This window comes from Narcine bancroftii, chromosome 8, assembly GCF_036971445.1.
Source record: "Narcine bancroftii isolate sNarBan1 chromosome 8, sNarBan1.hap1, whole genome shotgun sequence".
Taxonomy (NCBI): Eukaryota; Metazoa; Chordata; class Chondrichthyes; order Torpediniformes; family Narcinidae; genus Narcine; species Narcine bancroftii.
The window spans coordinates 24,613,430-24,639,604 of NC_091476.1; the positions used below are offsets into that span (position 1 = coordinate 24,613,430).

At 40.0% G+C, this 26,175-nt stretch overlaps 1 protein-coding gene across 1 annotated transcript; it reads left to right on the forward strand.

Annotated features, from left to right (window-relative positions):
• Positions 1-3,833: 3,833 nt before the first annotated feature.
• On the forward strand, positions 3,834-9,364 carry LOC138741683 (glutamine amidotransferase-like class 1 domain-containing protein 3, mitochondrial). The gene is made up of 4 exons (XM_069896020.1): positions 3,834-4,004; positions 4,302-4,473; positions 6,933-7,134; positions 9,007-9,364. The coding sequence occupies exons 1-4, from the start codon at positions 3,894-3,896 to the stop codon at positions 9,197-9,199; spliced, it is 678 nt and encodes a 225-aa protein (XP_069752121.1). The 5' UTR covers positions 3,834-3,893; the 3' UTR covers positions 9,200-9,364.
• Positions 9,365-26,175: the final 16,811 nt, after the last annotated feature.

A 26,175-nucleotide genomic window follows, 5' to 3' on the forward strand; every position in this document is an offset into this window, starting at 1 on the left:
GCTCACACACAGTGACAGCTCTCTGGAGGTCAATCAATCGCACCTCTACGCTTCCCGACTGTAGCTCCACTCGTCAATAATTGAGTGGAAGGTGGCATCAAATGTTTGCAGGACGCACCAACAAGGTCTGGAAAGCATCGCTCGCACTATTTCAGAAAGGACGAATTAATTTCCTCGAGGGGTGGGTGAGAGCGAGTATATCATCACGGGTCGACTGCGAAAAAGAAATTTTGAACAAAACTGGAAAAGTACGTGTTCGAAAATTGAGATGAGTTCAGAAAATACATCAACGTCTCCCCAAATTTTCGCCTGACAATGTATTAATTATGAAGATAAATTACCGCCACACTAACCCTGCCTACAAGCTGTTGCATTATCTTGTTTGGAGGACCGTTCCCTAAACTGTCTCACATTCATCCCAGATAAGGCGTCAACGACTCGGGGAAAGAGTCACGTATAAAGCTAGAACTCCATACTGAACATCACCCACCCCTAAACGGTTTGATTCATTTGAAGTTCACGCTTCAAATAATTTATTTTTAGTCTTGTACCTTATAATCTAATACTTTCCTTTCGTTCCAGCCAAAGAACCAAAAATCATTTCAATTATTTATAGTTTCCTTCTTAAAGGTTAAAGGGGTTAGACTCTCATTAGCTGGAGGCATATTGTTTTTATACAGAGAATGGCGATGAATATACAGTATGCTTTGGTTCCTCGGGGCCTCCCAACTCAGCCCACGAAATACAAAGCCTGATTGCTATCCTCCACCCAAAAATTCGTGCTTCAAGTGAGGGGCCACTAACAATTGTGCAAGAAAGGAAGGCTTGGATTTACATAGGATGTCACTTCCCCATCAGAACATATCAAGGCACTTGAAGACCAATGAAATATTTTCGAAGAGACCAGCTGCAGCAATGACATGAAAAATAGGATCAATGTGAGTGGCTTGAGATCTATGAAAGGGGCAGGTGGGTAGGTAGTTTGTGAGTGTTTTGCTCCTTTCATTGCATGTGTAGCGTGTCTGAGTTCTCCCAATGTGCTAGGCCAGAAGGGTGAGTTGGCCTGGGCCTATGATTTTGAATAACGATATTGTAAAAAGTGTCAAGGAGGGATCCTTTAGCTCAAAATATTAATATTTTAAAGAAAGTTCATAAAATAGTAATACAGATAAAATATAGATAAATAAATGCAAATAACTGAAACCAGCTTATGTTCCAAATTTACTGTATGTATCTTCTTGTGGTGGCCACACAAAAAATTATTTCCCCACTCTTCTTATGGCGGCCACAATACATGGCCATCATGTGGGAATGAGCGATCGTGACTACCTTGCTATTGAGAGGTAGCTCAAGAGAGCCTGTCCTCCCCCATCAGTTTCTTCATGCTCATATATTTGAGTGGTTGTGCCATTCATTTGTAAATAGATATCTGCGTTGAGCCTGAGCAGCAACTATACATACTCACAACACAACATAACTCTTTATTAAATTTCAGGAAACTTGGGTTTGATAGCAAATAAAAGAACCATGGTTCTTCTGAACATATTGGCAATAGCTGTAATGATATTTATCTTGGGTATTTTTGAGCTTCTGAGCAATTGTGTATTAGTCAAACATGTAACACCTATACAGAATGCACAGGAGAATGAAACAGAGCTCCAAGTGCGCTACCTGGTTTGGTGACGCTCTGTGCTTTTTACACATATAAAGAACTGTTACTTTGGTGAGAACCAGAGGATCAGGAAAATAGAATTAAAGAGAGATTTTCAATGGTAATAGAAAGTGATTGGGGGAAAAAGATAAAAACTATTAACTTTTTAATCGAACATGCTACTAACAGCAATGATTTTTGTTTGATGGATACAACAAGCCTGTTACATGAACTAACAGGAAGTGACAGATGTCTCTGGGGCTTGCTCTTTGACTGGTGTTATAGATCTGAGTTAATCCTAAGTTTAATGTGAAAACTATATTTTATCTAGATAAGGTTAAATAAGATAGTTTGGGTGGGCAGGGCACATTTTCATTTTACAGACACACGATTCTTTGCAGCTGTTAGCTGGCTTCAGCACCGGGAAACACATTAGCATTTTAAACACATTTGCTCCTTTTGAGATGGAAGACTGAAGCTGTTGTTTGCAGTTGAAACCAAATGATGAAAGGGTTTATGATGGTTTTTGAGATACTGAAAATAGATGTTATTTCAGAAGCATCTTTAAACACATAGCCATTTTGCCCTCATGAGGACAGACTTTATGCAGGCATAAGTGGACTTGAATGCTTTTAGAACATTAGTGTGAAAAGACCTTATAAACTTCAAAGCGAGAAATTATGTCACATACCATGTGACATGAGAGATTTTTCAAGAAATATATTATTGAAATCCAAGACAAAGAGATCAGTTTAAGGAAATTCATCATCCTGCTCAGACATGACTGACCAGCAGTAATATTTCCTGCAGAGGGGGAAAAACTGCCTGTGTTTTACTCATAATAAAAGGGGGACATTTCAAAAGAGAAGCTTACTTCTGACTCTCTCTTTAAGATAAAGAGGGCAGTTTCATTATTTGGGAAAACAGATTCCAAAGTCTTCATTCAAGAAAAATTAACATCCTGGAAAGACAGGACTTATATTATCCTATTTACAGGAGATACATTCGGGGCCCAGAAGATGGTCACTTCTGTTTGAAGAATATCTCTGAAGGACAACCTAATGAAAGAATTTTGTGAGTTTAAAGATGCCTGAAGGTATGATGTTTAAAGGTGCTTTATAATTATTTCTGAACTGAAAATTTAAGACCTTCAAGCAAGACTAAAATGATGCTGAAGTTTTAAAATGGACTTTTCAGAGTTTAGGACTTTACACACATATTTCAAGTCAAGTCAAATCAAGTCAACTTTATTTATTGTCCATATGATGCTTTCATGGTAAGGTGAGATAGTGTTTCTCCAGCATATTTACATACATATAAGTTAGGAAGGCAGTTATGACATTAAAATATTAAGATATTGAGATGTATACACTGAAAATCTATGCTGCACTATCCAAATCTATACTGGGAGTTCAGGAGCCTGATGGAAAAAACTTTCCCACTCTGGACGTACGGGCTTGAGGGCTTCGGTACCTCCTGCCAGAAGGGATGTGTGGAGTCTTTTACAATGTTTGTTGCTTTCCGCCTGCATCGGGTTGCCAGGAAAAAGTTTCCCCCATGGGCTTTTCCGCTGACTTCCCTATCCTCTGCACGTCCTTGCTCCACAAGGTGGTTCAGCTTCCAAACCAGGTGGTGATGCAGTTGCACAGGATGCTCTCAATACATCCTCTGTAGAATGTAGTGAGGATGGAGGGTGGGAGATGGACTTTCCTCCGCCTTTGCAGGAAGTTAGAGGCACTGCTGAGCTTTCTTGGCTATGGAGCTGGTGTTAAAGGGCCAGGTGAGGTTCTCATTTGAGCATAGTGGGGCTAAATTTAGAGATGTTATGTCATTAATAGTTTAATAAAAATAATATTTTGAATTTACCATCGGTGAATTTTCCTTTGCGGTTCCTTTGTTAGTCCCTTTAGTCCCAAACAAAAGGCTGTTAGTTTGTAACACTGGTAACAGGGGATGGTAGCCAACCAACACAAATCAACCTCAACATGACAAAGCGATTTTCTATAAAAAAAGAAAATTGAGGCAAGGACAAACAGGCAATGTGCAATAAGGTTAACCCGGAAAAAAAAAAGATTTTAACTTCCTTCCTAAGAATTTCCCTGTTTGAGCTGATCAGAAAGTTGGGAGCCAAGTCAATAATGAACGTCCTCGTTTCAACCCCCATGGCCAGGCGGTACCGCCTTCGCCGAGACTATAAAACGCGGGGCTGTCGCCGTGTCGGGAGTATCCGCTCCGTTCGATCATGGCACAGAAGCGGGTGGCTGTCATCCTGTCTGGCTGCGGAGTCTTTGACGGATCCGAGGTGCACGAATCCTCGGCAGTGATGGTGCACCTGAGCAGAGCTGGGGCCGAGGTACACCCTTCCCTCTCGCTGCAGCGGGTCAGGGAGAGACCCTTTCGGCTGGGGACGTGGCTCCCCCGCTTTGTCCCTCCACCTCCTCGCCTTTGGCGCAGTCTCTGCAGTCCCGATATTTCTCCGGGTCGGTGACAGATCCCACACCTTTCGGGTCTGAAACGAAATATTTCATTGCCCTTGTCTTTTTCCCTCCTCTATTTAAGTTCCACCCGCCCATCACTCGCCGTCTTCTTTCCCTTTCTGCTTCCACATTTTAACTCTTGCTCCCAAACGCTCGGCCCCATTTGGTTTCAGGTGCAACTCTACGCCCCGAACGTGAAGCAGATGCATGTCGTGAACCACATGACGGGCCAACCCACCGAGGAGGAGCGCAGTGTCCTGGTGGAGAGCAGCCGGATTGCCAGGGGCAACATCAGAACCCTTGCCGAGCTCAAGATCAATGACGTGGATGCACTGATCATCCCAGGTAAAGGAGCCTGATCCTTCAGGTAAAGGGCTCTTTTTTAGAGGAGCCCGGACTTAAAACTCGGAAAGGTTCCAGCAACTTTCAGACAAATGCGGCTGAAACATGGTGCATTGATGTGGATCTGTAAAACTAGGGCTGACACATTGGTGGAAGAAGTTGGGAGTCAATGGTCCACAGCCCATTCTGCTGCAACCTCCTTGTGGCTGTGAGAGGCGCCTTTCCTTTCTATTTATGCTCAAGTGGCGTTTACTGCTGACTGTTAATTCCTCTCTCGCCTGGTTATTGTAGTTCTTTCAGGCTGAAATTCACCTTTTTGGATGGCACCATGGTAGATGCTGCACTGGGGATGTGAGGCCGAGAGCCACTTGATGGCACTAGTTCCAAGTCATTTATTTTGTTGTCAAATCGCCCAAAAGGTACGAATAAGGAACAGGAGAGGGCCACACTTCTCTTTGCTCTGCCATTTAATAAGTTGGTTTGACTGTCATCTCAACTATGCATTCCTTTCTACCCGGGCCAGAAAAACCTCAAATCTCTTAAAAATGTTAAGCATCCCCTAGTGTTTCTCCAGAATCTATTTACCTTTGTCTGTAAAATACTCCTATCCCTCAACAAGAAAAAAAATAGAAGACCTGTGACCCTCGAGAAAAAAAGTTTACCTCCATAAGCATGTGTGCATGCACTCAAATATTGCATCTAAGTTACTAAAGTTGAACATTCTGTTAAATGTTACGTCTTTTCCTTCTTAAATCTGCCTATTGGATGGCATCTGCAAGTCACGTCATTGTGTATGGGTGCAGAAATTAGTTGCATTTAGACCATTTCACGTGGGCCATTTCAAATAATAATCATAACTTTACAGACGAATGTCTGAAGCAGTGAAGTCAGGCCCAGAAATGTATCCTCTTGGATAATATAATTGACAATAAATATAAATTTCGCTTTGAGAGTAAAATAGTGTTTGTTTTGGGGAGATAAAATGCCAGCATTGCCCTCATGGGATACTCAAACTTGGAAATCCTAAACTTGCTGGACATCCTTTGTCAGTTTGCACTTAACTGCCCTCTGATGTTTAATACTCTGTCTAGTTCACTGATGGATGAAGCACAAAATTCAATTAATGTTCCCAATGCATGCCAGGAATTCTTTTAGTAAAGCCTCCTACTATCAAGAAAAGAATCGCAATGAGGTCAAATAGATCATCTACATTTTAAAATTCATTAAAATTAATTGCTTTCTTCTTAGATTTTGGTTATTTTATAATGTTTTAAAATCTTTGTTGGTTTAATATTCTTGCATTGGAATGTAGGAAATATTCAAAAACTATTCAAAATAAATCCTAAAATAAATTGATAGAAAATGAACTAAGGAGCTTACTTAGTAGGGTAAGGTACTGTCATTGAGGACTTGTCTGGCACTAGATAGCAAGCTGATTTCAAGGAATCTATGATAGAAAGGTGAATTCTTGCTACATTAGTCACCACTGAAGGCATAGATGCTGAGAAATGTTAAAATAATAATGAATAGGTAATATTAATCAAGTGTTCAAATCATTCTAGATTAAGTGTTACAATATTTCCCATGTTGCTGTCTTGTTTAATAGCAATATATTGGCAATAAACCACATGCCAAAAATGTCATGAGAAATGAAGTTTACAATTAATTTTAAATACATCACTAAGTTTCCATGTTCTAGGGACAATAAATATAGGAGAACACAACTACACCATGACAGGAAACAGATTTCTGCTTTACTTTGTTTCTTGACTTTGCTTCAGGGAACCCGCAACATGATGCATTGCATCCAAAGGCAAAGTATTGGGGATGGTGGAAGCAGGAACAAGAAATGTTAGAACTGCTCAGCAGATTAGACAGTAGCTGAGGAGAGAGTAACAGTTAACAATTCAGGCTGAAGTTTCAATTCAGATGGGATCACTGATTAAGGAGGGTATATCCTTGAATCCTATTCCTTGGCTGCCACTACAAAGGGAAATATTTTCTGTGAGTTCCAATCCACTGAAACTTAAGAAAACTGATATCAGTTTTGGAAAATTAGCAGAAATGGCTTTCCTCATGGTTTCTTATAGTTGCCTTTAACCAAGGTTGTATGAATTAAAATAAGAAGGACCAGAAAAACCTTAAATCTCTTAAAAAATGTTAAGCATCAATCCATAAACAATGTAATTACTTTATTTCAACCAAACAGGCACAGGTCGGAAGATATAATATTGGATTTTGAAAAGATTAGGTATTGCTTCCATTATTTCAAGCTTAAGTCATGGTAATATGTACTTTTCGAATACCTGAACTCTTCAGTCTACTTTATTTACTTGTAGGGTTCCAAATACTATAAAATATGTTCACCAATTAAATGAATAGCCGATTTCCCTATGGATTTTCTCGATTATTGCAGGCATAACACTATCTCAATCAAATCTCCTTGTGTTTACTATTTACAGGTGGGTTTGGGGTTGCGAAGAATCTGAGCAGTTGGGCAGTTAAAGGAAAGGACTGTAGTGTGGAAGGATCAGTGGAATCAGCAATAAAGAAATTCCATGCTACAAAGAAGCCCATTGGTCTCTGCTGCATCTCTCCAGTGTTGGCGGCTAAGCTCATCCCTGGATGTGAATTAACTGTTGGTTTTGACATAGAATGTGAAAAGTAAGTATAGAATATTTAATTTAGATATAATATTGATGTGACCAATTATAAGAATTGGTGTCTAGACTAAAATATAATTTTTAAAAACTTGTGCATTTGCTTCATTATGCTTTGTGAGTTAGGGTGCAGATCTACATTTTACTTTCTGAAGATTACTTACAACGTATGGTCTAACTATGGAGTCAGATTAGCTAGGTGAGAGTTTGTAGAGGCAGATAGTACGTGGTTCACAGCTAGAATAGATTCTATGGTACAAAAATGTATGGGGTTGTAGGTTTACTATTTTACTTGCTTTGTTTTACCACTGGGGCTGTAGGTGTAATTGGGCAGCATGGAATCAATGACTGGAATCAACTTCTACTATGTGTAAATAAAATAAATAAATAAATGGCCTTTTACTTCAAACATAACTGTGTGAACAACTTGGATGTAGATGTGGGAGACATCAGCAAGTTTAGTAAGATGACTCAAAAATTGGTGAAAGTATGGCAGTGTTAAGCTACCATATTGGTGTGTGGGGAATTGGACTGCAAAAAGGCAAATGGAATTTAATACAGACAAATGCAAGGTGATGCATTTTGGGAGTACCAATGATGCTAGGACATTCACAATAAATGGAAGGGTCAGAGAGTATTGAGGATCAGTGGAATCTTGGAATACAGGTAGATAAGGGTCTTATGAAGGCATATGAGGTACTGGCCTTCATTAATTGAGACATTACTTGAGTATTACCACTTACTTTGTAAAGCATTGGTCAGATCTTGGGTGGAGTATTGCACATAGTTCTGGTCACCATGGTAGTGGAAGGATGTGATAGTGCTAGAGAGGGTGCAGAGGAGATTGACCAAGATGTTGCGTGGAATGTATCAGTTATGAGGAGATGTATTTATGAGATGTATTTATGAGGTTAAACGGGGACATGATTGAGATGTATATAAAATTAAAAGGTATAGATAGGGTGCACCGCAGAACCTATACCCATATCAATAGTAGATAAAGCCAAAAGATAAAGATTTCAGGTAAGGGGGAATAGATTCAGAAGGGATAGGAGGTGACCTTCTTCATCCAGAGGTGGCAAGTATCTGGAATACACTGAGGAGAATAGTCGAAACTGAGTTGTTACAGTATTTAAGTGTATGGAAGAGCATACAAGGCTAGTGACCAAGTGCTGGGAGAGGGTATTAACACGAAAGGGTATCCACTGGCTAACATGGCCCAGTTGTACTGAATGGCCTGTTCCATGTTCTATGACTCTGTGGCTTTTGATGTTCTTAGTTGGATGTTTCATTCAAACCCTTAGATATTGGTGATGCTCCCCATCGCCATGCTTATCAAATACTATGTAAATTTAAGCACTTTGATGCTCCCCTTTCTTTCCAAGACAGTGGTATTATTATTGCTACATTCCTTGTTGAAATCTTTCTGATTAAATTTAGTCTTGATGACATCATATTCCATGATGTTTTCTTTTCAAAGGAAAATTACAAAGAACGTGCATGATTCGGTTACAAAATTGGGTGAAATGAAGCATATTAAACTTCACATCGGTCATTTGCTCATCACCAGGCTAACATTGTGTTTAATATCCACAAGAATAATGTTACTTTTAACATGTATCCATATTTGCAAATATTTGATATATTAATGGCAGTGGGAAAGAAAAATATAGTAATTCTTCAATCTAAGAATTAAGAATGCAGTACATGAAAGTAACTGCTCCATGTGGAATTGGTGAAATCTGATACCACATAAATATAGCTGGAGGTAGGGGAGGTCCTATGTGTATGTGGCTGCATGAATTTATTTTTTCCTGACACTCTAATGGTTTTCTTACTGTTTCTCAGTTGATGTTTTGACACCTTTTTTTTCTAGGTGGCCCTTCGCCAAAACAGCACAGACATTGAAAGATCTTGGCTGCAAACACGTCAACAAGCACGTCACGGAAACACACATCGATAAGGACAATAAATTGGTGACAACCAGTGCCTTCATGTGCAATGCCCCCATCCATGAGATTTATGATGGAATTGGGGAAATGGTGAAAGAAGTCTTAAAACTTGCATAAAGTGGGAACTAAATTGATATAATTAAAAAATGTTTCTCCTTACATTTAAAAATAATGCATGTCAGAAATATTTATTGGATCAACTGATTAAGATGTACAGTATATCACTGTTGTGAAATAAAACTGAAAACATGCCACATATTAAAAGAATATCTGTGATATTAAGTATTGATTTGTACTTCATTTTCTGGATACAAAGCACAAAATTTGTTTTCAAAAATTATTTATTATATTATTCAATAAGTGTAAGCTTTTCCAATATTTATTGCACTAGAGATAAGATCTCATGTTCCCCTGTAATCCATTAGCCAGCCTTTAAAAGTTGAGATACATTCCAGCAGGAAGGCGAGTCAAAATTAACACGTGCTGAAGAGTTGTTCAAATGCTTAAGAAGCTTCAATGAATGGAACTTTCCCATTGCACAAGACAGCACACCGTGCTTCTCAGGTCCTTTTCCTCAAGGGTTCCATTTAATTCACTCATGTTTAGTCATATATTCCACATCTGTTCTTTTACATTATACCTGACATTCCTTGAGTCAATTTTTTTCTGCCTAACTCTATAAACACATTGTAACATGGTCTCCTTCCAGCCACTATGTCATCCTGATTTTTTTTTAACTGGCTGCGAAGATGACCATAGATCCACATAACATTACAGTCTGTGCCACTCACCTACACCAGCCTTTCAGTGGATGGACTGAGTAACTGAAATAAAATGAGGCTCAATTTAATGTTCTAATGATTAGTATCACAAATTCATGACACAGTACGTTGACAAGCTGACTAGAAGGGGACCATACTAGATCTAGTATTGGGTAATGAACCTGGTCAGGTAGCAGACCTCTCAGTGAGAGAGTATTTCAGCGGTAGTGCCTGCAACTCCTTGATATTTAGCATAGTTATGGAGAAGGATAGAAGTAGGCAAAACAATAAAAGTGTTATCAATCAATAAAATTGAGGAAGGGAGAATTATGATGGGATTAGGCAGGAATTGGGGAGAGTAAATCAGGGACAGGTGGTATCGGAGAAAAGCACAGAAGTAAATGTGGAAGATATTTAGGGACCACTTGCGTGGGATTCTGGATAAGTTTATCCCACTGAGACAGGGAAAAGATGGTAAGATAAGGGATCCATGAATGACAAAGGAGGGGAGAGAGCTAGTCAAGATAAAGAAGAAAGCATGCACAAAGTTTAGAAAGGAAAAGACAGGAAGGGCTCATGAGAATTAGATGGTATCCAGGAAGGAACTTAAAGAAATGACTTAGGGGAGTTAGAAGGGGGCACAAGAAGGAGGATTAAGGAAAACAAGGTGTTCTATGCATACATGATGGTGAGAGTGAAGATATGGTCATTTAGGATATAGGAGGCAACAAGTACCTGGAGGTAGGGGAGGTCCTAAATAAATACTTTAATTCAGTGTTCACCAGAGAGAGTGACCTTGATCAATGTGAGGTCACTACAGACTATGTGCTGGATCATGTTGAAGATAAGAATGAGGAAGAACTGGATCTTCTTAAAAAAATTAAGATTGGTAAGTCCCCGGGACCAAATGCATTATAGCCCATGTTACTACAGGAAGCAAAGGAAGAGATTGCTTGGGCATTGGCAATGATCTTTGCATACTCCCTGGCCACAGGGGAGGTCCCAAAGGATTGGAGTATTGCTAATGTGGTCCCCTTGTTTAAAAAAATTAATAGGGAAAAACCTGGAAATTATAGACCACTAAGTCTTGCATCAGTGATGGGCAAAATATTGGAGAGAATTCTTAGTGACAGAATTTATGAGCATTTAGAGATAGCTTGGTTTTGTGGGGCATAGATTGTACCTCAAAATCCTATTTGAGTTTTTGAGGAAGTTACAAAAGAAATTTATGAAGGTTAGGCCCATGGTTTTCTCATTCAGAAAGTCATGAAGGCATGCGATCAATGGAATCTTGGCTGTGTGAGTTCAAGAATTGGTTTGTCTGCAGAGGGTATAAGTAGATGAATCCTAATCTTCCTGGTTGTTAGTGACTAGTGGAGTTCCACAGGGATCCAACCCATGATCTTTGCGATTTCTATAAATGACCTGGACAAATAAATAGAGGGGTGGCTCAATAAACTTGGAGATTATACAAAGGTTTGAGGTGTGGGGATAGTGTTGTCATAGTTTACAATTAGATACAGAATAGACAAGATGCAAAGATGGGCAGAAAAGTGGCAGATAGAGTTAAATGAAGTGATGAATTTTGGAAGGTCAAACCTCAAGGCAGAGTACATGGTTAATGGCAGGATTTTTAACAGTGAGGAAGAAAAGAGAGTCCTTGGGGCCCTTGGGGTTCAACCTATCACACAGGTTGATAGGTTAATTAAGATTTATAGTGTGTTGGCGGCCCTTATTAGTTGGGGGTTTGAGTTCAAGAAGAAGAATAGTGGGGGGGGGGTAGAGGGTGTGATTTAATAGAAATCTACAAGATTATAAGGGGCATAGATAGGGTGAACAGCCAGCTTTTTTTTTGTTCCTGGGGTGAGACTAGCAAACACCAGAGCACATCTGCACAAAGTGAGTGGAGGAAAGTTTAGGCAAGATGTCTGGGATTTTTTTTTTACACAGTGAGTAGTAGGAGACTGGAATGCATAGCCATGGGTAGTGGTGGATTGTGGTACAATAGAGACATTTAAAAGACTCTTATACAGGTACATGAATGCAAGAAAACGTAGAGGATTATGGGTGTGAGGTAGGGAAGGTTTGTTGAGTAGGATGTATAGGTTGGCACAACACCATGGACCAAAGGGACTGTTCAGCTCTGTTGTGTTTTATGTTTTAATTTCTAAATTAAATTATAGTAATAAGTCAACCTAATAATTTCTCTCTGATGTGACTCTTTTAAAAGTGTGAAGAGATTTTGAAATCACATGAGCTAAGCAAGTTGACTTGTGAAAGGTATGAAGAGACTAACCACCAAGAGCATCAGCAAATGGTTGTCATTTTCATTCCCTCGGTACGCTATGCTACCCATTGCATATCTCCTGGTCCCCGGACTATGAAGGTTGGCCACAGGACACACACACACACACACACACACAAACACACACACACACACACACACACACACACACACACACACACACACACACACACACACACACACAGACAAAACATGAAACCCACACATATGATGGTTAGTATTGTGTGAAAACATGACCGCTTGGGTCCAGTCGAAACTCCTTGAACCCTGCTTGCAGCACCAAATATTGTGTGAGGAATAAGTTCAACAGGTCCGAGAAGCATGGAGTCTGGACACCGATCGATTGTAACAATGGTCTCATTTGTCCGCGAGGAAAATTCATCACAGGGAATCACAATCACTCACTCACTCTCTCACACAGAGTACATACAATAAGCGCATCAGATGCAACTAAACAACTAAACAAGCAATAACTATGAATGACACTAGATATGGATATAAAGTAGAGGAAGATGCAACAACATTACCCACCACCCTCGAACTAGCTAAATAAGGAAAAGAAGCACAGTACAATGATATTAGTCTGTGTGCAGCACAAAGCCCCACACCGGTTACTGCACTCACCTTGATGTCTACTGGCACTCACCTTGATGTCGATCCTCCTGTGTTGTCTCTGGCTTATTTCCTGGACTGGAGCTCGAGATTGTTCCTTGGGGAAAAAGAGGCCCAGCTGCTCCACGTCTTGGGCTTTCTACCCGGGTCGGCCCGGGTGATTAACAGAGCCAATGGCAACATGTGTGATCTTTTGAAAAGGCCAATTACAATTCAAGGTATTCTTGACCTTGATTGACAAATTTGGCTTTGGGTCAGCAGTTTATTAAAACAGGTCTCAGTTATTTTGGGTTCCATTCGAATGATAGAATAGGTAATAAAAGACACCACAATTTCACAAAAAGTTGGAGTAACTTTATATAATCCTTCTTAGCCCTCTGCCCTCTCCCCCAATCATTTTTCCACTTCTTTTCTATCCCCCCACCCTATTACCTCTTACTTGTTAGCTTGTGCTCCCCTCCCTTCTCTCCTCCCCTCCCCCCACTCTTTTATTCAGGTGCTAATTTGTTTTTCCAGATTCCTGAACTCATGCCCAAATGTTAATCATTGTTTACTTCCTATAGTTGCTGTGTGACCTCCTGAGTTTCTCCATTACACTTCATCATATTCATTTTTATTTCCTAATGTTTCCAGGTTTACTTCCATTCAAATGGCTTGTTATTTTATGGAGTCTCCATTGCCTTTGTGTCATCAAGGCCAGGTTGTAAATATTTTTGCAAATAAAATGTTCTGCTCTCTCTATTTTAGCTGCATGGAAATTCCAACTAACCAGGTCAAAAATATTTGTACTAGGTTAGAACTTTTTTTTCCCCTTTGTAAGTATTGGCAGGCTATTTGATTGTAGAGAGTCCACAGCCAATTCCTATTCTGGCCACATCCGATGCAGGCACATGTTTCAGCTGATGGTAATCAAGAGCAGGAAATGTGGGTAAATCTTTTCCACTTTGTAGTATGTTGGGAGATGCCAAATACTGCAATAAATAAATTTTCAACAAGGATTCAACAGTGTGGAAGAACAGAGGGGCCTTGGGTTTCAAATCCACAGATCTCTCAAGGCTGCCGTGCAGGTTGATAGGGTCGTTAAGAAGGTTTATGGTATGCTGGCCTTCATTAGTCGGGGGATTGAGTTCATGAGCCATTAGATAATGTTGCAGCTCTACAATACTCTGATTAGACCACACTTGGAATATTTTGTTCAGTTCTTGTCGCCTCTTAACAGGGAGGGTGAAGAAGCTTTGAAGAGGATACAGAGGAGATTTACTAGCATGTTGCCTGGATTGATGAACATGTCTTATAAAGCAAAGATAACAGAGCAATGGCTCTGGAGAGAAGAGGATAAGAGATGACTAAATAGAGGTCTACAAGATTATGAGAGGCACAAATAGGGAGGACAGCCAACATTTTTTTTCCTGTGGTGACAGTAGCAAATACCAGAGAATATATTTAAGTTGAGGGGAGGAATGTTCAGGGGAGACGTCAGGAACAAGTTATTTTTACACAGAGGGTATTGGGTGCCTGGAGTGCATTGTCGGGTTGATGATGGAGGCTGTTACAATAGGGATATTTACAAGACTTCGACAGGCACATAGATGCAAGAAAAAGAACATTATGGGTGTTAGATAAGGAAGTTTTCGATGTTTGAGTAAGTTTAAAAATATAAGGTCAACACAACATTGTGGGCCAAAGGGTCTGCACTGTGCTGTAATATTCTATTATAACATTAAAAGTTTCAGAATGTGCCAACTGTATTGAAAAAAAAACAACAGCATGCTATAATTACATGAGTGATGACATCATTACATCACATGCAGACAAGAGTTATTTACTTATTTTCATTCAAATATACTCTACATACCTCGTGTAGAACCAAAATAATCTATTGCTGTTGCAGGTCATATCATCTAATACACTACAGTCAGGGCAATTAAACCATAGTCTGAGGTAAGTACTAGCATTGCAAATACTATGGAAAGAATAATGGGTTTGTAGGTTAATTTGTGTATCCGTGTGGCACAGGGTCATGGACTGTGAAACAGCTTGTCACTGTACTCTATCTGTAAATTTTCTTTGATCATTTAAAAATTAAAAAAAATTAAAATAAGATCATTTCCATTTAAAAGACAAAGCACGTTGCAAAAACCCCAAAGTGATTAAATGCAAAAATATTTAAATCTTTAAATAGACATACAGCATGGCATAAGTTTGAATGAACCTTCCCTCTGGCCAACCTGTCCAATAAAAACATAATCATTCAGAAAGTCTTGATGATGATTTGTTGATCATAACATGGCATTTATAACATGGCTTATGTAACATATTGGTTTATAGTACACGACATGTGATCTTTATGAACACAATCTGTGTTCCACAGATACTCATAGGGTCTAAAAATTACTTCAAACTTGGGAACATTCTGTTCAAGTTTAGTGCACAGCTATAATTCAGTCTCAATGTTCCCTCTTAGAGGCCAGCTCTCTGTACTTGTTCCTTCATGATTATGTTGGTTGAGTTGGAGATTTAAAATGTCCAGTCACTGGTATGCTGGATGAACTTCAATAATTGATGCCAGTTCATAGTTGCTCTTTAAAACCTAAGATTAATGCTTCAGGAAAAAACAGCTAGAGTTGACTGGATTTTAATTAGATTGTCAATAGCCTAAAAATGGATTTTACAACTTTTTCGTATGATAAACTTGTGTGTTGTGTGGTACCAAACTTGTTTTGTATTGCCCATTCAGTAGGAGACCTCACAAAAACATTTAATTAGCCAAAATGATGTTAAAAATACACCATACTGGTTAGCACCTAAAACCATTTATTAAAATTAGCTCCCTGAGTTTCCTAGCTGAATACAAAATGCCTGGATGGCCGGTCTCTTCTATGGTAATCAGTGGAATATGAGGGCCCCACAGATGAAGTGCTGGGTTAGTAATGGTTTCAAAGAAGATACTGGTTTTTACACAGCCACTGTGTTACGGTAAATTTTCGCAAAATTCCCGCAACGTAAAAGTTTGGAACGGAAATGTGTGACTCATTCCTGTTCCGAAATATATCCCGCGGTACCCCTAGACATAAATGTCTTGAGATACCCCTAAACTGAACTGCAGTCAGTCTGCAACAATATTCAACAATGAATAGGATGTATTTGCAAGTTCCGCCTCTTTATTTAACTACACTTTTGGTATTCAGTGTAAAATCCCTTAAGGGAACAGAGATTTTGAGATTTGGCCATTCGTGTGTGAACGGCCACTCTGAAAGGTAGGGAAAAAAAAATTGGATGGAAAAAAAATGTTAAATTCAATGTAAAAAACATACTATAGACAGGAAGTAAAAGCCTGTGTACCAGAAGATATCAAGAATATGAATACATTGCTAGACACCTGCACCTAAATCAGAAAATGATCCAATTTAATCAGGAAAAAAGTGGCTCATTGCCCTCTATTTACGCTAAACCCCATCCCAGATGTAAAGAAATTTCTGATTCTGTTGACATTTGTGTTACTGGTGCCACAGCTGTTGCTGTTATTACCGCTGCTACTCTACTATTAGTTACCTTGCACATTACACTGAACACCAATTTTTTTCAAAAGGTTTTCTTCCTGAAAAAAAATCAGGGATTATGATAGACAACTTCAAGATGAACAAAAAGATCATTTCAGATCCTGCAGGATGTTTGAGAAACTTTACATGGACTTTTATTGAATTGTGCATATATAATGGCATAACAATATTGACACATTGCGTGAGTTCAACTAACCTAAGAATGTTTTGCTTCTGTTTTTTTATTTATACTCAGCATCTGAGGCCTCTCATGTCAGTGTCCAAAAATAGTTGGCCAGCATTCCAGTCGTCCTGATACTGCTTTTCTATGGTTGCCATGTCCTGATGAAACCTTTCACCATGTTCATCACTGACTGCACCAAGTTCAGCAGGGAAGAATTCCGAGTGCGAATGCAGAAAATGATTTTTCAATGATGTTGCATTTTGTGGTTTTGTACACGAGTTAAAATAGGGCAGGACATCACAAAAATAAGTTATATCTAAAAAAATCAGTACGTGGTAGGAACATTTTAAAGTGATTTTGTTTGTGATCAGCCCCTCAAAACCATAAAATGTGTTTGCTTCCTGAACCCAAAGGTGTTCAAGAAGCAAATCTTCATGGTTCATTGTTATCTGAGATCCATTCTACTACAGAGTACCATAAATAGTGCCCATGCTTGAATAGATCAGTTCCAGAGTGCAGATAATTATCATTTATTAGGCTTCCAAAATTAGCCTTATGTCTGTGAAAAGTTACTTCCAAGATGCAGAAAATAATCTTTCACAAATGAAGCAAATTAAAACAAAAACGACTGGTTTATTGTCTCCGCTCCATCCTCAACATTCATTGGAGCGCTTTCATCCCTAACGTCGAAGTACTCGAGATGGCAGAGGTCGACAGCATTGAGTCCACGCTGCTGAAGATCCAGCTGCGCTGGGTGGGTCACGTCTCCAGAATGGAGGACCATCGCCTTCCCAAGATCGTGTTATATGGCGAGCTCTCCACTGGCCACCGTGACAGAGGTGCACCAAAGAAAAGGTTCAAGGACTGCCTAAAGAAATCTCTTGGTGCCTGCCGCATTGACCACCGCCAGTGGGCTGATATTGCCTCAAACCGTGCATCTTGGCGCCTCACAGTTTGGCGGGCAGCAACCTCCTTTGAAGAAGACCGCAGAGACAACCTCACTGACAAAAGGCAAAGGAGGAAAAACCCAACACCCAACCCCAACCAACCAATTTTCCCCTGCAACCGCTGCAACCGTGTCTGCCTGTCCCGCATTGGACTTGTCAGCCACAAACGAGCCTGCAGCTGACGTGGACATTTACCCCCTCCATAAATCTTTGTCCGCGAAGCCAAGCCAAAGAAGAAAAAAGAAGAATGTAGTCAGCTTTTTCAATTATTGTATTCACACATTTGTACTTATAAATTCTAGAAAACTCATGAGAATCATGGATCCAAAATTAAGGTATAAAACCCACTATCACTCTAGTTGAATAATTAACAGTCCATTAACAAATAACTTCTCCTGAGGAGGCTTCATAAACATGAAAATTGACAATAAAAATGTGGAATTCCTGGAAACTTATGTCCATGATCAGGGACTGAAAATTACCTCTGAGGGCTACAATGAATATGCCCAGTTCTCAGAATTAGGGCTTGAAAAATCACCTGATATTTAATCTTCTTTCTTGCAAGCAAGCAGTATGCTTCTTTAATATTACCCGTTATCTATGCTGTTGTAAAATTAATAACATCAGTTATACATGAAACCTCAACCCCAGCCTGACCAATGTTTCATACAGCTGAAACATAACATCCCAGCACCGACACTCTGAAAGCAAGAATACTGAACACATTCTTTACTACACTATTCTCAGGGAGCTGGGATGGAAAAACATTTAAAAAATGGTATTAGAGCATATTAGCCAATTGTGAGTCTGTGATCAATAGAATTAGAGGCACAGAAGAGATGTTAATGAAGAGGTTAGTCAAGAAATCAAGTGAACTTACAGCTGTATATCATAGTAAATAACAAGCTATGTAATTTCATATACATATATAGTAAATAGTTCAATGACATTTATTTTCTTTTTAAAAAGGAAGCAATGTGTTTGTGTGTATATAATATATGAAATGACTTCAAGAAATGGTTAGTATTACAAGGTCATTTGGATTTGACTTGATTATTGTCACATGTACTAAAAGCTTTGTTTTATGTGTTTTCCAGGGAGGTGAACTCATAAGAAATGCAATAAACATAGAAACATAGATAATCAAACAAAGTGCAAGGAATAGCATTGCAGCAAGTCAAAAATTGCTGGGGTGAAAAATCACAAACATCTAGAGATGACATGAATGTAGTAAAAACACAGAAATGTGGGAGGAATTTAGCTGGTCTCTATAGAAGGTAAAGAAATATTTCCGGCCTTTAGGGCCTAAGTTATAAGCAAAAAACAGGTGGACATCTGAATTAAAGACCAGGGAGAGAAAGGAGAAGTACAAAGGTCAGTCAAAAGCTGTTAGTTGGATATGATAAGAGGAAAGCTGAGAATTGACTTTGGCTCTGTGAAAGGAGACAGAGGGAAAAGGGAAGAGAAAGAGAGAGACAGACAAACAGAGACAGATAGAGCTAGAGCTACAGGAAAGAAGACAAAGATGAAGAAAATGGGGGGTGGGGTGGGGAAGTGTCTAACTGACAATGGAGAAGCTGATGGTAATGCCATCCCATTGAAGGGTGCACAGATGGAAGATGAGGTGTTCTTTCTCCAATTTTCAGGTGGTCTCAATATGGCAGACATGTCAGCAAAGAAATGGGATGGAGAATTGCAGTGAGTGGCCATTGGAGATCAATGCTATTGTGGCAGACAGAGCTTAGGTGCTAGCAAAACTATCTCCCTGTCTGCACACCATCTTTCTGATGTGTAGGACCGGAAGCAGTAGATGATTCCTGCAGATTCACAAGTGAAGATTTGTGAGGGAGGAGGTGTGAGTGCAAGTGTAGTATCTCCTATGGTCACAGGGACAGGTGCCAAAAGGGCAATTGGTGGGGAGGGAGGAGTGGATGAGGTAGTCACAGAAGGAGCAGTCCCTGAGAGCAGGAGAGGGAAATGTGTGGGATCATGTGGTAGTGGCAGAAATGGTGGGGGAAGATATGTTGGACACGGAGACTAGTGGGTTGGTAAGTGAGGACCAGGGGAATCCTATCCTTGCTGCACGGTTAGGGTGGAGGGGGCCAGGGCAGATGTGTGGGTAAAGGAGGATATGTGGGTGAGGGCTAAGTTGACAGTGGTAGAGGGAAAGCCATGGTGTTTGAAGAAGGATGGCATCTTTGATGATCTGGCTTGGAAGTACTCATCCTAAATGTAGATGTGATGGAGACGGATGAATTGAGAAATCCTTAGAGGGGACAAGTTGTGAAGAGGTGTAGTCAAGGTAACTCTGGGAATTGGTGGGACTGCAGAAGATGTCTGTCGAGAGTTTGTCTCCCAATATGGAAACGGAGAGAACGAGAAAAGGGAGAGTGTTACTGGATATTACTGGAGTGTTACTGGACCGTGAATATGAAGTCAGGGTGGAAGTCAATGAGCTCATGATGGGTGCATAAGGCAACACCAAAGTAGTCAATCAATGTAGTGGATGAACAGTTGTGGGGTCTTGCTATGGCTATCCCTATGACTTAAAGAAAGTGAGATGAGTCATTATTGAGGGTGGGGACAACTTCTGCCAGCTGGAGGAGGGAGATGGTGGAGGGAGACTGGTTGAGTCAATTTTCAAGAAAGAAATAAAGGGCCTTGAGGCCTTCTGTATGAGAGATGGAAGTTCAGATGTCCTTGGTGAAGATGAGACAGTCAAGTTCAGGGATCTGGATGTGTTGAAGTGATGGAGGGCATGTGAAATATCGCAGATGTAGGTGAAGTATCATGGATGTAGGTGGGGAGGGACTGGATCAGGGGGACAAAACAGTTTTGAGGCAGTGTTGATGCCAGAATGAGTGTGAGTGGGGTCATTAGGGTAACCAGGTGGGGCACAGCCCAACAGTCATAAACTCTCTCAGCAGGGGAGGGGGGTGGTAGGGGGGAGTGCAGATGGGCCTACCTGCTGAATAGACGTAAACCTTCTCCATCCTCTTACGTAGCAGTCGAAAGCACTGCTTTTATTGTGTGAAGAGTCACTGCGTGGAGAGTCACTAGTGTGCGTCAAGCTAGATTCTATTGATGCTTGACGAATGCTAGTGATGTGCGCGGGGGTGGGTCTGACAGCAAGCAATGACCGCGAGTGTATGGGAGGAACAGCACCTCATAGATTTGGGGCATGCCTGTGAATGTCCCCCCTTGACGCCGACCCTGAATTGACCCTGAATTGAGGAGACCAGTTCGGTGGGGCAGGAGCACGTGAAAATGATCAATCTAGCGGGACAATTGCTTTTGTGGATCTTGGCTACATGGTAGAAATGGGAAGTGTAAGTTTGGTTTTAATGTATCATTATTTTAAGTGATGTTAATGATGCCTTGATTGTATTGCAAGAAGCACAAAGAAAACCCACAGATACAAGACAATACTTGGTTTCATTGCATTAGAAGACAGCTTTTGATATTTTATGTTGCCCAATTTTCTTTCTCCACGAGCTTGATACTTTTCCAAGTTTAGTGGCAAAATAAGGAAATCCAGAAAGATTTTGAGCAAGTGGATGTTTTGTAAAACAGTGCAGGAAATCAACCGTTGTTTTTGCCCTTTGATGTCTTGCACAATTTTGCTGTTTTTCTGAATGGGCTTCAGTCCACATGAAACCTATTTTATGAAGTAACTGGCAACCAATGAAATGTGTAATTCTTTTTAGAACTCCAGGACGCCTCAAAATATTCCATAGAATCTAGACAGACTGAACAGGAATGCCCGAAGTCAAATAGTCAACATCCTCCAAGGAATTTCTTGAAAATAAAATTTCCAATGATAACATTTTCGGCAGTTATACACCTGCAAGTGTTTGTGTCTGGAATCTGTTTAACAATGACTGTTTGTTCTGACCATGTGGATACAGTTCACAGATTATTATTGTCAAAGCTCATATACTAACGTTCTTGTCTTTTCTCAGTCCTATATTTTTTCTTTTCCTTTCCCAGAACTCAGATTGGTTTGAGAGTCCAACAGGTTGTTGGACATGTTGTGATGTGTATATGAATCTAAATTTATCCATTTCAGGTGTGTTATCTTGAGTACACAAATTATAAATAAGCACATCCCTACCCTCATTGATAATAGGGGCTCAATATGTTAGTGATAAAAATGCGGAAACATATTTAACTAGAAAAGTGAAATAGATGGTCCATTTCAGTTCCCTCCCAAGAACTTCACCATCACAGAAGTGTCTCCAGCTAATTTGATTCTACCCCTCATGATTTCAAGAAATACTTGAGAGAACTGAATGCAGCAAAGATTACAGAGTATGATTACACCCATCTGTAATACTGAAGGCTGATGCTCCATTTGTGCCACTATTTTAACTTTTCCATTCCATTTACAACACAGGCATTGATCTAACAATTTGTTAAATTACCTAGATATGTCAGTCACAAAACTAATCGAGCTAATAACCATTTACTTAGCCTACTCTCCATTATTAACACGTTGATGGAAGCTTCATTGTTGACACTTACCAATAGCCTTCCTACTAATATTTAGTCTGGAATAAAGCACGATTTAAAGTCAAAACACAATGCTGGAGAAGCTCGCGGTGTATTTTATATAGAAAAGATAAAGATGCATATCCAACATTTTGGGCTTGAGGCCTTCATCAAGGTATGAACAAAATGTAGGCAGGTGCCTGAACAAAATGCGGGGGGGGGGTGGTGGTGGAGGCTACTCTACTCCCTATTCTCCCTCTTCCCCTTCCCTCTGTCTTCTTTCCTCCAGTTTTCCATCTGTTTCCCTCTCCATTCATAGCGTCATCAACCCTCCTCTTTTTTGCTGGTGTGCCCTCCCTCCCTTATCAACATATTACCTCCCACCTGTGGGACTGTTCCCCTCTCCCCCACCATTTTGTTTTGGTGCCTGCCTATATTATGTTCATACATGAAGAAGGGCTTAAGCCTGAAACGTTGGTAATACATCTTTATATTTGCTAAATACACTGTTTGACCTGCTGAGTTTCTCCAGCATTGTGTTGTTAATATCTAGACTGGCTTTTGTCAGGACCACAAGAAGCCTGAACAAAAGTGGAACTAAGAGCTGACTTCCAGAGTTGGGGTGAGAGTAACTGTCCTTCATAGCATTAAGAAGGAAGAATCTGGCTAAGTGTGGCTTCAAGGCATATTGGTAAAACTGAATTCAATGAGCATTAAAGGGGAAAACACTCCAATAGCTGATGTTATATCTTGAACGTGGCTGCAGTTGACAAAGATCAAGCAACCCAGTCCCAATGCATTGCTGTAGGCATCCACTGGGACAATGTCCTCCATCCAACCAACTTCAGCTGCTTCATTAATGATTTCTCTTCCATCATAAGGTCAAAACTTGGATGTTTGCTGAGGATTGCATAATGTTCAATTCTAGTCAAGTCACCTTTATCTATTGTTGATACCATGCGTGCACAGTAAAGATGAGATAGCATTTCTCCAGGACCACAGAGGCACACAAATATAAGTTAAATACATTAAAATATTAAAATATCAAGACATATATAGTAAATGTCCACAGTACACTATCCACATCTGTTCTGTGAATTCGGGAGCCTGATGTCTTGGGGGGAAAAATTGTTGCCCAATCTGGACACAAGGGCCTGAGTGCTATGGTACTTCTTACCAGATGGCAGAAGGGGGAACAGTTTACGTGAGGGGAGTGTGGAGTCCTTTACAATGCTTATTGCCTTTCATCTGCATCGAATGTTGTTGATGCCCTTCATGGTAAGAAGAGAGCCCCCAATGATCTTTTCCGCTGACTTCACTATCCTCTGCAGGGTCTTGCGGTCTGAGGTTGTACAGCTTCCAAACCAGGTGGCGATGCAGTTGCACAGGATGCTCTCAATACATCTTCTGTAGAATGTAGTGAGGATGGAGGGTGAAAGATTAACTTTCCTCAGCTTTTGCAGGAAGTAGAGACGCTGCTGGGCTTTCTTGGCTATGAAGCTGGTGTTAAGGGACCAGGTGAGATTCTCCACCAAGTGTACTCCAAGGAACTTCATACTCCTGATGACCTCAACAGTCAAGCTGTCAATGGTTTCTGGAGCATGGTTCCCCCTGGCCCCTCCTGAAATCAACAACCATCTCTTTTGTTTTAATGTTTTATTAAGATTTCAAACCCTAAAAAAAAATGAAGCGCATGTTTGCGTGCAGCAAAACCTAGGCAACATCATGGACTGAGAAGTGGTAAGAAGCACTCAGACCTCCAAAACAGATGGTGACCATCTCCAACAAAAACAATTCTAAACAGTTATCTTGACATTCAATGCCATTGTTATCAATGAGTCTCCCATCATCAGAATTCGGGGGGGGGGGGGTCACTATTCACAGGACCAGGCACAGAAATAGCATGATTACAAGAGTGAGCAGGTCAGTGACTGAAATCCTCTGGCATGTGACTCACTTCAAACTCTCAAAATCCTTTCCAGAACAAAGCACAAATCAGGAGTATGGGTGATGAGATCACTTTTCTGGGTAAGTCTACTGCCTACAACTCTCAATAAGATGGCCAGAGAGCAGCCCATTTGATTGGTAATCCAACAACCATACTAAACAAGTGCATGGAAAAATCACCACTTGCAGGTTCCTTTGCAATGCATGTCCCATTCTGAAGGAAATATATCACCTTTCCTTCATTATCATTACATCTCAAATCTAAAATCCCCTACAGCAGCTTATCAGGAAGGTGACTTACTATTACATTCTCAAGCACAATTAGAAATGAGCAATAAATGCCCAGATCTCAGAACTTTGTCTAAAGATAATGTATATTTGCCCTTATCCTAATATGGCAATCTCTCCTCTGTGAAATGGCTCCTCTCAAGGCCAGCTAGTGATACACCTCCCCTTATAATACACCCACTATTTTGGACTTGCTGGGCTTAATTTGCCTATGGTTATGACGTTGATCAAGCATTCAACTTTTATGTTGTAAATTCCCTCTGAGGCCCCACCAAAGGTAAATATAAAATCTTTCAATTTCCCACTCACACATTTGTGTTTTACTACAATCACACAATTTGCAGCTTAGCATGTTTCACTCATAGGGTTAGGGTTGTCTTAAGCTGGAAGCCATAAGTTTAGAGAGGAGGTTTAAAGAGGATCCAAGGCAGTGGTTCTCAACTTTTCTTTTCACTCACATACCACCTTAAGTAATCCCTTACTAACCACAGAGCACTTGTGGTATTGGATGCCATCGGTGCACTGTGGTTAGTAAGCGATTACTTAAGGTGGTGAGTGGGGGAAAGAGGTTGAGGACCACTGATCTAAGGGATACATTTTTCATACAAAGAGTAGTTGATTTTTGAAGTGAGCTGCCAGAGGTGGTGTAGGCAGGAACCATAACAAATTTTAAGAGGCACCTGGACAGATACTTGAATGAGTAGGTCATAAACGGGAATTGGAATAATGTAAGTGAATAGATGGATGGCATAGAGGCGGTGGGCTGAAGGCCGTGTTTCAACTATACAACTCTCTGACTCTACTCAGATGCAGGAAACCTTTTGGAGGGGCACAGGCACAATTCTTGGACATTATGTAGAGTATTTTTAAGATAATTGTTTATTTTATTTAGTTAAGTGGCCCTGCTTGCAACTGTTCCCATCATACTCCACTCCATTCCACAATCCAACCCCAACTTAATGTGCATTGAGATTAAGGTAAGGGACAAAAGATTTAGAGCAGATCGGAGGAATAAATATTTTGCCCAGATAGTGTTCAGAATCTCAAATGCACTTTCTGAGTGGGTGATGAAGGCAGATATTCATACAGTATTTCTGATGTTTCTAGACCAGGGTTTGAATCCTCAAAGCATATGGACCAAGTGGCAGTAAATGCCAGATAGGTACTTAATGATCACCATGTTTTTGTCTTATGATGAGTTATTTTTGAGTGGGAAAGCTTTCTTCCTTTCTTTCACATTACACCTTCTGATTACCATTTGTTCTTTTGAATCTACTGTATCTAATTAGCTATCCTTGAAAGAAACTGTTTTGGTTCATAAGAAATTAATTTTGTGCTCGTCAACTTATTTGGTGGAGATAAAACTGGAGAAGCCAAGCATAACAAAATACAAATGAATTATGGAATGACTGATTTTTATTAACTGCTTTGCCTTGTGTTTTAGGAGTCAGGTTGTCTTCACTCTTAGCAACTTCTTCTGTGCAAGTTCCCCATGACCGAGCTGACTTTTAACTAGTGGTTTAAAGAGTTCTTCAAAATGGCATCATGGAATTTTTTTTCGCTCAGATGGCAAACAGGGTGATGGATTAACATTTCAACTGAAAGACTGATCTCAAATTGATTTTTTAAAACTTCTTATTTCAATAGATTAACTAAAAGGAACTCAGGTTCAGCAGGATGTATAAACTGTTTGCCCTCACTTTTTATACTCTGTTTACATCCTTTGTGCTCAGTATAACACACACACAGACCAATATAATTCCCATAGTGTATTTATATCCAAAAAACCTGAATAGGTCTGGTGAGGCAAGACAAGAATATTTTTTGTTTTTTTGTGAAGTTAATTAGCTGGGTATTTTTGAGGGAAACATGTTACCAGAATGCACTGCACAGTTTTATTTCTGTAAACATTTATACAGGTGGCATCTAAGGACAATGTGGTTCACTGTTTTCCTTTCTGAACTGTTGCTTTTGGACAACTTGCCTCAAACCATTTACACAGATGCTAAAAATAATTAA

Excerpts from the sequence above, each read along its gene's own strand:
- LOC138741683 (XM_069896020.1), top strand. The coding sequence starts at position 3,894 with ATGGCACAGAAGCGGGTGGCTGTCATCCTGTCTGGCTGCGGAGTCTTT. Across the intron at positions 4,005-4,301 it reads TGAGCAGAGCTGGGGCCGAG|GTGCAACTCTACGCCCCGAA; the intron begins GTACACCCTTCC and ends ATTTGGTTTCAG. Across the intron at positions 7,135-9,006 it reads TTTGACATAGAATGTGAAAA|GTGGCCCTTCGCCAAAACAG; the intron begins GTAAGTATAGAA and ends TTTTTTTTCTAG.